The following is a 12,076-nucleotide window of genomic DNA, read 5'->3' on the forward strand; positions in this document are numbered from 1 at the left end:
CATCTAAATATAGAAAGCAACTTTTTTGGGGAAAAGGGATTTCTGCTCCAGTAAGATAATATTTATATAAGAGGTGGTTTTCATAAGCTAATACAAAACCCAAAACTCCCTCTCTGACAGCTCTTCCTAACTTGCAAGCCAAAAGGCTGAGAGACACAGAACGGGACACCTTTCCTTCTGGCTGTCAGGGGACTGGCAGAGGGTGAGGCCCCGGTCCTGCAAGCTCGCAGGTGCAGGCTACACTAGGTGGATGTAGAGGGCAGGGCTTTCTGAACCCCTAACATGCCCTGGTGCCCTGCGGGTGGAGAAGGGAGATGCAGGTCGTGCCTGGAAGAGACTTGTAGGTGGGAAGGGTTCTCTACCTCTTCCTCCTCACTGGCTCTTCAGATGTGCCCAGTGGACAGCTCCAAACACGGGCTGGGCCTTTTGGCAAAATGGGTGCTCCCACGCTCCTTGGAAGCCCAGGAAGAAGCCATACCTCTCCGTGCATCGCTCCGGGTCCCCGAGGGAGAGAAAGCCTCCCAAGGAAATTCTCTAGAGTGAGGCCTGGACGGCCAGCCCTGGGGAGGTGGGTCTCTGGCCCACCAGCGGCAGTTCAAAACCCCCACAGACTCCCGCCAGCCACATCCGCTTTGGGCTGCAGAAAGAGGAAGACCTGGGGGTGGGGGTGGAGGCACCGAGGCTGCCAGCCGACAAACCACCTTCTTTGTGGAGTCCTCGGGGCCAGCTGCGAGGCTGAGCCTCAGAGCCGCCCGCCGGGCCCGGGTGCGTGCACCTGCCCAGGGTGCCCCAGGACTAGCATCTGCGGGCACCGGCCCGGGCTGCAGGTGGAAGCCCGGTCGGGGTGCCCGGCTCCCGGGGCTGCGGGGAGGAGCCCTCGGGGGGGGGGCGGGGGAGTCGGGCTCTGGAACCCGGAACCCGCCCAGCCCCGGGAAGGTGGCAGCGCAGCCCCGTGGGGAGCCACAAGAGCATCTGAAGACGTTTCCGGAGCCCTCGTTTCCTGCCCGCCCTCCCGCCTGCAGGGGCTGAAACTGGGGGGATAGGGAGGGATGGGAGGGAAACTGAGGCAGCGGCGCGCTGTGCACCCCCCCCCACCCCGCCGTGCGCGCTCTCACCGTTGAGGCCGTAGCGCTCCCGAGCAGCGGTCACCTGCTCCGGGCTCAAGCCGTCCTCGGCCGCCACCGAGAAGCCGCGCAGCACGTCGGCGGCCGGGAGCAGGTGCGCCGCCTCCATGCCGCCCGCCCGGCCTTCCGCACCGTCCGCACCGTCGAGGCCGCCTCTTCGCGGGGCTACTGAGCCGGACCCGGGGGGCGCGGGCCCGGGCGGGCGGGGTGCAGGGCCATGACCGCTCTGAGACCTTCCCCGACGGCTGTGGCTCGGCGGCCGAGCCCCGCGCCAGGATGCTGCGCCCCGGGCTCCCTCCCCGGAGGCGGGGCGGCGCGGAGCCCGCCCCCGCACTCACACCCCTTCCGGCCGCCCTCGGAGCCCGCCGCAGCCCCGCCCCCGCAGCGCCCGGGGCGCAGAGGCTGCGCCGACAGCCCATTCTGCAGAAAGGGGAACTGAGGCTGCCTGCGGGGAGCGCGCTGCGGGGCGGGTGGCAGGGGCCGCGGGCCTCCGGAGCACCTAGCTCTTGGGCACACTCCGGGGCGCTGCGCTAGGGTACGATGATCTCTGAGCTGCCTTCTGGTGAGCCCTTCTGGGTCCTGAGAGGTTAGTGAATGGAGATGTGCAGGGAGAGACTTCATATATTCCAGACCGAATTGTGCAAGATGTGACCCTGGGTCCAGAGGGAACTCCCAAGCCTGTGAGTAAGGTTGCTTTCTCCAGAGATGGCTGGATGCTTTCTTCTTCTGACAGCTGTATTTTCTTTCGTCTCTCTCTCTCTCCCCTCTGTCCAGTGATGAGCAGTTGGTTGGTTATTCCTCCTCCAACACAGCCAAACCCTCTAACCCCTGTCTATAAGAGAGTGAACCAGCCCTGTTGACTCCCCCCTCGCCGCAGCAGGAAATGGAACAGCCCTGGTGGGGTTGGGGTGGAGGCCTCTAGCCAGGCCCCCAGGGAGAGAGATCTAGTCCCAGAAAGGGAAAAACCAGCAACCCGCACTCCAGCCCGCTCAGGCCTGAAGGTCAGTGACAGAAGATGTGGAGAAGCAGAGCGGACAAGACTCACCGCAAGGATGATCAGAGGCGGTTTGCAGGGAGAGATGGTTCCGTGGGAGAGCACAGGACTTGCATGATTGCTTGAGAAGGTTCTTAAGCTCCCCAACAGGGCATATGCCAATTTTTGTGTTTTGCTTTGTTTTTGTCTCTCACTCTTGAATAATTTTTTAAAAAATCAACCTACTCAGCACCCCTCTTTAGCTTGAGAGACATACCTACTCTTACCCTATGGTCCATCTGTCCCCCACCAAATTGGCCTCTGCTGTCCAGAGCTCCAGCCTCTGTATCTTTCATGGCTGTACAGAGTCTTAGAAGCCAATATGCACCTCTGTGACCAAAAAAATCTCTCCATATACTGCAACTGCGGGTACACACACTGAAATACACACACACAGTTCCCAGCCTGACCCTGTTGCAGACACCATGTGTGCCCCCACCTGTTGATCTCTTCCTCCCAGGACAGCATAGGGGGCCCTTCCTCTGTCTCCCCTGTGCCCCTTCCATCACAGACAGTGAGAATCACCTGAATCAAATGGTCCAGCCCTCTGTTGCTTTTGATGGATCAAACATATTGACTCCTGGGTCTCCTCTGCTCTGTGGAGGTAGGGGAATGCTGGCTTCTATTCTTTATCCTATCTATCTACCTATCTGTTTTAATAGAATAGTTTTACTTTACTTTATTCTATTTTTATTTTTAATTGTCTATTTATTTTGATAGAGACAGCCAGAAATCGAGAGGAAGGGGGAGATAGGGAGGGAGAGAGACAGAGAGACGCCTGCAGCACTGCTTCACCACTCATGAAGTTTTCCTCCTATAGGTGGGGACTGGGGGCTTGAACTCGGGCCCTTATACATAGTAATATGTGTGCTCTACTACGTACACCACCACTATCTATCTATCTATCTATTTTTGTAGAGAGACAGAAATTGAGAAGGAATATGGAGAGTTGGAGAAAGAGTGACGCCTGCAGCACTGTTTCACTGCTCGCGGGGCTTCCTCCTGTAGGTGGAGGCTGAGGGCTTGAACCCAGGTCCTTGTTCATTGTAACATGTGGGCATGCTGGTTTCTGGTGGCTGCTCCTTCCAGCTTGACACTTTAGAGCTCTAGTGCAATATTTCCAAGTATCTCTGCTTCTTTCTTCCTCCCTTTCTTTCTTCTACCCACAATACCCCATCCCTGAGTTGCCAGGAGAAATGTCATTCAAGCCTGGATTGAGGACAGAGCTCTCCAGCTCCCCAGTAGAGGCCTCTCACACAGAGACAGGCAGCCCTAGGTATTCAGGCAGTTGGGAACTCCTTCCCCTTCTCCCACATCCTGGGGTCTGACTTCCCTTCTGCTTGCCCCGGGGGACCTTAACCTCAGCCTTTCTCACTTCACCCCACCCTCAACTGTCAGTTGGTGTTTGCTTGAAGGTAGGGCCAGGAGGCCTGCTTGTTTGCTCTGGCAGCCCAGCCTGTGTTCTCTCTTTCCAGCCCACTCCGCCCAGCCTTCAGCCCCACAGGCAGGGCAAGCAGCCCACCACCACACTGGCTCCCACCTGTTGGCTTGTTGGCCAGCCCAACTTGGGACACCCCTCCGAGCTCCCAGTGAAGCTACGCTGTCACTTGACACTCCAGCTTGTTACCTAGAGTTTTCTGTGCATCCCCGCACCCCCAGCCTCTGTCTGCACCCAGTCAAGTCGCTGGAGGCCGGGACAATGTGGTCAAAGGACAACTGTCCTCCCAGTTTCCCAGCTGCCGCGTATGGAGAGCTCTATGCTCTATGCTTGCTTGGAGTCCAGCCCCAACTCTTTCTTTTTAAATTAAAATATTTTGGTTAGTGATTTAATAATGATTAATGAGTTTGTAAGATAACAGGGGTACACTTCTACACAGTCCCCAACATCAGTTTTGTGTCCCATCCCCTCCAATGGAAACTTCCTAAAAATTTCTTTCTTTATTTTTGCCACCAGTGTTATCACTAGAACTCAGTTCCTGCATGACTCCACTGTTCACAGTGGCCATTTTATTTTATTTTTTGAGAGAGAGTGAGAGATAGGGAGATAGAGAGATGGAGAAAAGGGGTCTCCTGCAGCACTAGTCCACTGCTTGGGAAGCTTCCCGGGCTCCTCACCCCCACAGGTGTGGACCAAGGGCTTGAACCTGAGTCCTGGAGCCCTGTAATGTGTGCTGTCTACTAGGTACACCATCGCCTGCCCCCACCCCAGCTCTTCTTTTTTATTTTTTTGTTATCTTTATTTATTGGATAGATACAACTAGAAATTGAGAGTAGGGGGAGATAGAGAGGGAGAGAGAAAAAGAGACACCTGCAGCCCTGCTTTACCACTCATGAAGCTTCCCCCTGGAGGTGGGGACCAAGGGCTTGAACCCGGGTCCTTGCACATTGCAACATGTGTGCTCAAAACAGGTGTGCCACCACCCAACCTCACTTTTTTAACTCCATCACAGTACTTACTAGTAAGTCATTGTTGCAAACAACAACAACAAAAAAAGCTTGAATTGAACGTGAGAAATCATGGTCCGGGAGGTAGCATGGTGGATTCTCAAGCATGAGGTACTGAGTTCAGTCCCTGGCAGCACATGTACCAGAGTGATATCTGGTTCTTTCTCTCTCTCCTCCTATCTTTCTCATGACTCCTTCCATTTTTTAAAATTATTTTATGCAGTAGGACAGAGAGATATTGAGAGGGGAGGGGAGATGGAGAGACAGAGAGAGAGAAAGATAGACACCTGCAGACCTGCTTCACTGCTTGTGAAGCATCCCCCCTAGAGGTGGGGAGTGGGCCCCTTGAACCCAGATCCTTGAGTGGGTCCTTTGTACTATGTGCACTTAACTGGGTGCGCCACCACCCACCCCCCTTAAGCCAGAGATTCTACCCAGAGAACAAAGCCAGAATTAGACTACCAGCATTTAACATCACCTCAGATGAAAGTGGGAGAACGAGGAGGAAAACCAAGTCCACATGTAGCAGGAAACGGAGTCGCATAGCATCAGAGAAAGTCAGAGAGATGCAGAGACAAAAACTGCCTGATGACTGCCAACCTGCCAACCTGCCTAGCGCCTCCGCTGTGTGTTGCCCTTGGCTCTCCCCAGATTCTAGAGTGCACAATTCTGAGCCCTTTCCTTGGACCTTCCATCATTCATTACAGTTTGAGCAGGTTTCTGTCTTCTGCAGCCAAAGTGTTATGCAGAGTCAGAGAGGCCCCACTTTGAATCTAGACCCCGTCACATAAAAGTGTTCTGCTTGGCGGAATTGGGGACACTGAGCTTGAGGATCCTTCTGTTGAGCAACTGTGACATTTCATTTTCAGCATGGCTTCCCTCTCTCCACACTCAGCCCTGAGCCATGGAATGAGAGAGTGTACAGGCTGTCCATTCACATAGGCGCAAGTTCCAGGAGGGGACAGCATCATTCCCTGTCACACTCCATCGTGTAGCACCCAGTCCTGTGGGCACATCTAACTGCAGGGAAAACTCAGACGTGAAGTCTAGCTATGCTCTGAAAAAATAAAGAGAGAAGGGGCCATGTGGTGGTACACCTGGTTGAGCGCACATGTTATAATGTGTAAGGACCTGGCTTCTACCCCCAGTCCCCACCTGCAGGGGGAAAGCTTTCCAAGTGGTGAAGCAGTGTTGCAGGCGTCTCTCTGTCTCTCCCTCTCTATCACCCCCTTCCCTCTTGATTTTTGGCTGTCTCTATCCAATAAATAAATAAAGATAAAAAACTTTTAAAAGAAAGAGAGAGAGGAAGATAGAGAGAAAGAAAGAAAGAGAGAGAGAAAGGAAGAAAGAAAGGGGCCAGGTGGCAGTACACCTGGCTAAGCGCACACCTTGTGGTGCACAAGGTTGCAGGTTCAAGCCCCTGGTCCCCATCTGCAGGGAGAAAGCTTCACGAGTGGTGGAGCAGGGCTGCAGGTGTCTCTCTGGCTTTCTCCCCCTATGTCTACTCCTCCCCTCTCAGTTCCTCTCTGTCTCTATCCAATAATAAATAAAAACATTAAAAAAAAGGAAGGAAGGAAGAAAGAAAAGAAAGGAAAGGGGAGAAAGAAAGGAAGGAAGGAAGGAAGGAAGGAAGGAAGGAAGGAAGGAAGGAAGGAGCAGGTCTGAACTGGTAGCTTTAACTAAATAGGATTTGAATTATCATAGCCTACTCTTAGGATTGAAGGGGGTGCTATAAGCCAGCATTCTCCTGCTTGTTTTTTATTTTGTTTTTGTCTGGGAACCTTCCCAGCACCTCCTGTGCTTCCCATAGAATTGACTCTGACTCCTAGATCCAGGTGCAGACCCAGGACTCTTCCTGGCTAGAGAGGGACCTACAGTTCCTGGCCACAGAAATCGATCGGTTTGAGGTGAGATGTAACCAAAAGTCCACCGATCAGAGTCAGTCTGTTGGCTTGGATTGTTTTGGGAAGATGGGCAAACATATTCTTTGAAAGCAAAGATTTATTAATAAGGGTGGGAGGAGGTAGAGGGTGTTGGGTCACGGTGCCTAATGGTGGAAATGGGCCCAAATTGGTGGTAAGAATGTTTTGTAGACACCTGTCACAGGGAGATGAGAAAACTACCTGTGTGCCAACACTGAACTGTGACCATTGAGCCCTCGATAAAATGATAAAGAAAATAAAGTTAACATTAAATCACCTCAATATAGTTATTGAATTTCTCTTTGGTGGCAATTAGGTAGAGTATTAGTACAGACTCAGTCTTATAGCCAGATTTTTAATGTACTTAGAGACTACTGGAATTGTGAAAAGTCTCTAACATTTGAAGAATATATGAGAAAAGTGACAAGTGTGGTAAGATTCATATGTGCTCACTATTATGAAGCAAATAATGTATATAAATAAATGAAAAAAATTTTAATATTTATTTATTTTCCCTTTTTGTTGTCCTGTTTTTATTGTTGTAGTTATTATTGTTGTTGTTGATGTCGTTGTTGTTGGATAGAACAGAGAGAAATGGAGAGAGGAGGGGGAGACAGAGAGGGAGAGAGAAAGACAGACACCTGCAGACCTGCTTCACCATTTGTAAAGCGACCCCCTACAGGTGGGGAGCCAGGGGCTTGAACCGGGAACTTTATGCTGGCCCTTGTGCTTTGCACCACATGCGCTTAACCCACTGTGCTACCGCCCGACTCCCATAAATGAAAATTTTTTAAAGGAGAGAGAGAGAGAAGGAGAACCATAGTATTGCTCTGGGATATGCAAAGTTAGGGATCAAACTCAGGAAATCACGCTTGAAAGTCCAGCAGTCTAGCCACTATGCACCTTCCAGGTCACCAAAACCTTTCCTATTTGGCCCCCAAAGTGGTGGTAAAGCTGTGCATTGTAAGCTTGATGCTGCCATCAGCCACCTTCTCACCATGAGGGTAGTTTGATCAGCAGTGAAGCTAAAGAAAAAGAAACGGGGTCGGGCGGTAGCGCAGCGGGTTAAGCACATATGGCACAAAGCACAAGGAATGGTGCAAGGATCCTGGTTCGAGCCCCTGGCTCCCCGCCTGCAGTGGGGTTGCTTCACAAGTGGTGAAGTCCTATCCAACAACAATAACAACAATAATTATAACAACAATAACGAGAAACAACAAGGGCAACAAAAGGGAAAAATGGCCTCCAGGAGCAGTGGATTCGAGTGCAGCCACCGAACCCCAGCAATAACCCTGAAGGCAAAAAAAAAAAAAAAAGAGCAACAAAAATGGGGAGACTCAGGTCTTACCTGGTTGTTGCAGATGCTTGCTAATGTTTTTTTTAAAAAAATATATATTTATTTATTTGTTAAGGAGAGAGAACAGATTATGACTCTGGTACATCTGGTGGCAGGAATTGAACTCAGGACCTCATGCTTGAGAGTCCAAAATCTTATCATCCACTGTGCCACCTTCCAGGCCACTCACTTGCTAATAAGGCACAGTGCTTAGAAGTAGTACATGTGGGAGTCGGGAGGTAGCGCAGCGGGTTAAGCGCACGTGGCGCAAAGCACAAGGAACCGCATAGAGATCCTGGTTCAGACCCCGGCTCCCCACCTGCAGGGGGGTCGCTTCACAGGCGGTGAAGCAGGTCTGCGGGTGTCTATCTTTCTCTCCCCTTCTCTGTCTTACCCTGCTCTCTCCATTTCTCTCTGTTCTATCCAACAACGACCATGTCGATGACAACAATAACTACAACAATAAACAAGGGCAACAAAAGGAAATAAATAAATATTTTAAAAAAAGAAGTAGTATATGTGCAGTGAATGGTTTCTGGCATCATTGTAGGAACAGCTGTGGGGAGGGACTGCATCATGGGCTGTGGAGCAGCTAGTTTGGGATACAGAATTGGGGGCATGAGGGTTTCCCAGCTGTCCTTACACTGGGCCTTATCTTACAGCCCCAGCCAGCACATACTGAGTGAAATGAAAACACTTGGCTAGTGTTGGGCAGGATCCCCAGTGTTCTGGTCAAAACTAGACACATTTGCATGTGTGAGCCTTGGAATACAAATTTTAGTGACTACACAGATGAGTGAAATTCTCGTTTTGCATTTACGACTGGGGTTGCATGAAATAAAAATGAATGGTAAAACATATGCTAAAATTTTTAATTTGAATTTTTCTTTTTTTTTTCCTTTTTTTTTTTAACCAGAGCTCTGTTCAGCTCTGCTTATGGTGGTGCAGGGGATTGAACCTGGGACTTTGGAGCCTCAGGCATGAGAGTCTGTTTGCATAACCATATGCTATTTACCCTCCGCCTCTGAATTTTTCTTTACTTAGAATTTTAAATAGCAAATGAAAAATGATCTTGACCAATTATGAGGAAGACCACAAAAGAAAAAAAAGCCTCCGGGGGCCGGGTGGTGGCACACCCAGTTCAACGCACATACTACTGTGCACATGGACATGGGTTTGAGAACCCTCCACTTCCCACCTATCGCAGGGACGCTTTACAATTGGTGAAGCAGGTCTTCAGGTATCTATCTCTCTCCCTCTCTATCTCTCTATCAAATAAAAAGAAGAAAAAATATTGGCCTTCAGAAGCCATTAACTCATAGTGCCAGCACCGAGCCCCAGCCATAATAACCCTAGTGGCAATAAATAAATATTTTTTTTAAATATTTATTTTCCTTTTGTTGCCCTTGTTGTTTTTCATTGTTGTTGTAGTTGTTCTTGTTACTGATGTCGTCGTTGTTAGATAAGACAGAGAGAAATGGAGAGAGGAGGGGAAGACAGAGAGGAGAGAAAGATAGACACCTGCAGACCTGCTTCACCACTTGTGAAGAGACCCCCCCTGCAGGTGGGGAGCCGGGGGCTCGAACCGGGATCCTTACGCCAGTCCTTGCACTTTGTGCCACATGCGCTTAACCTGCCACGCTACCGCCCAACTCCCAACAAATAAATTTTTAAAATTATTATCACCATATGGGCTTAACACAGTAACAACATTTTTTTAAAAAGTCTTTATGTTTTAATAACTTTAATTAGCACTTTCTTTTTAACATGGAGTCACAAATTTTTAAATCTTTTAAAATTCATCCTATTAAACACGTTACTTATTTTGTTTTACTTTATTTTAAATAGAGGCAGAAAGAGTAGAGGAGACCACAACACCAAAGCTTCCTTCAATACAGTGAGAGCTGGGCTTGAACCTATGTACGCATATGACAAGGCAGCAGCGCTAAGAAGGTGAGCTGTTTCACTGGTCCCTATTCCATTTGTTTCTGGTTTACTTAGTAGGACAGAGAGAAATTGGAAGGGTTGGGGGGATAGAGGTGGAGAAAGAGAGACACCCACAGACCTACTTCACCACTTGTGAAGCATCTGCCCTGAAGATAGGGAGCGGGGGCTCGAACTTGGGTCCCTGCGCATGGTAATGTGTGCGTTCAACCAGGTGCGTGCCACCACTCAGCCCCTCCCTATTAATTTACTTTAAAGGATTCATTTTTGGACCAACACAGTATCTTCCCTGGGTAGTGCACTGCTTTGCCATGTGTCCAACCCAGGTTAGAACCAGGCCCACATTGTCTTGGTAGAAGCTTCATTGCTGTGGTTTCTTTCCCTCCTTATCTCTATCTGGAAAAAAAATTATGAGAGAGAGGAGAGAGACAGAGAGGAGACAGAGAGAGAGAGAGAGAGAGAGAGAGAACCGGAATATCACTTCGGCACATGCAGTGCCAGGGATTGAACTCAGGACCTCATGCTTGCAAGTCTGTCACTCTGACCATTGTGTAACACCTCAGGTTGCATTATTAAATGTTTGAAAGGTTTTCATTATGGGAAATAGTGTGAGCTTCTCAATCTAGAATGCATCTAAGACATTAACAAGAGATCCTCATCAGAGATCCATTTTACATAGATAAACTCATACAAATAGGGATGAACTCCCCCCCGCTCCCCGTAGATCCATTTTACACTGGGCCCTTCAAATCCTATAACTACCTGTTCTCCTTTTCTAGATGAAGGAAGGTTCTGGAAAACTTCATGAGTTTAGGTGGCTTCTGCAAGGGCACTCAGCTTAGAGTCAGACTTGGGCTAGTCTGCTTCCAGAGCTGAGTCTCCTAACACCCCACATGAGTCTCTAAGTGCCCCCCCCAAAAGCTCAGTGTCAATAGAACTTGGACCAGGCTGAGAAGGGTGCTCTGTGGGCTCCACCCTCACGTTGGCAGCACTGCCTGAGCTCAGGCCCCACCTCCTCTCTCAGGCAGAACCTTCCCAGCCTCCTTCTCCCTGGCCTTCTGGCCTCCAGACTCACCTGTACACACCAAGTTTGCCTGACTCAGCCTGTGCTTTCACTCCTGTGCTTTTCGCTCTGTGCACCTCTCATCCTTCTGGTCAAGAACCTTCCTGAGCTCCCTATTACTGGCACGACGAGCTTCGATCTCTTCAATCTAGTATTCAAAGTTGACCCCTACTTATCCAGGCAAATCACTCTCCTGAAAAATCCCCCAAAGTGGCTTTGCACATTCTCTTCGCTTATGCTGTTCCCTGGCCTAGACTGCTCTTCCGGTTCCTCCCCCTAAAGTTTCTCACCGCACTGGGTCAGCAAGATAGCTCACCTGCATAGTGCGCCTGCTTTGCCATGCACATGGACCCAGGTTGGAGCCCAGCACCCCCCCCCACACACACACACACTGAGGGAAACTTCAGTATCTTTCCTTCTCTCCCTCTGTATCTTTCTATATGAAAAAAGGCAGCTCAGAGCAGTGACACCCCCATGATAACAACAATAAAAACATTTCTTCCCACTCTGGAAACTCATTCCCTAGGCCGCCCCAACCCTGGGTGCTCACACACGTCCCACACACTTTTGACTGGCTCTGAACAAGACCTCAGGGAAGACCTCAGCGGTTCATCCTTCCTTCTTCCCTTCTTCCTTCCTTCCAAAATATTCATCAAGGACCCAGAAGTCACTAGGCACAGTGCCAGGCCCTGGCCAGATGGTCTTTGTTCCCTCGGCACTCACAGTGGAGAAGGAACAAGTTGTTTAGTCCAGTACCCACACACAGAAGCTGATCGTAGAGTGCACAGAGGTGCTGGGAGAACACAGTGTGTGTGTGGGGGGGTGGGGGGTGGAGGAGCTGTTCTCTTTTCCCAGTCAGGTCAGGGAAGACTTCCTGGAAGAAGTGACCCTCCTGCTGAAATGTGGAGGAACAGGAGAATGAACAGCCTGTGCAAAGTTGACTTGGCTGTGACACCTCAGAGCTGCCTGCCCATCTCTGGACCTCAGCTCTCATCCTCTCCCCCACCTGTCTAGTCAGTGTCCTCAGTGGGAGAGGCTGAAGCAGCTGTGGTCCTTAGAGATGGGGGTGGGTGTGGGCTGGGGATGGTTGCCCCCCCCCACACACACACACATTACCTCACTTTGGTTTGTATATGGGTTTGACTAGAAATGCAAACGGAAACCTGACTTCCTCTTCTTGGGGGCGATGAAGGTCACCTGGGCCCTGCT

At 50.3% G+C, this 12,076-nt stretch overlaps 1 protein-coding gene and 1 long non-coding RNA gene across 6 annotated transcripts in view; one reads left to right on the plus strand and one right to left on the minus strand.

The window, feature by feature from the left end:
* Positions 1-1,407, minus strand: part of ATP2A3 (ATPase sarcoplasmic/endoplasmic reticulum Ca2+ transporting 3) — a 46,932-nt gene extending 45,525 nt beyond the window's left edge. For 4 of the 5 annotated variants that reach the window (XM_007521073.3, XM_016187802.2, XM_060204170.1 and 1 more), the window contains exon 1: positions 1,116-1,407. In XM_007521073.3, the coding sequence (XP_007521135.1) occupies positions 1,116-1,233 (118 nt within the window). In that variant the 5' untranslated portion in view covers positions 1,234-1,407. The remainder of the gene's footprint in view (positions 1-1,115) is intronic. The other variant, XM_060204171.1, reaches the window with a different exon arrangement.
* Positions 1-12,076, plus strand: part of LOC132542034 (uncharacterized) — a 460,964-nt gene that overhangs the window by 188,618 nt on the left and 260,270 nt on the right. The gene's annotated exons all lie outside the window — the stretch shown is intronic.

This window comes from Erinaceus europaeus, chromosome 12, assembly GCF_950295315.1.
Source record: "Erinaceus europaeus chromosome 12, mEriEur2.1, whole genome shotgun sequence".
Classification (NCBI taxonomy): domain Eukaryota; kingdom Metazoa; phylum Chordata; class Mammalia; order Eulipotyphla; family Erinaceidae; genus Erinaceus; species Erinaceus europaeus.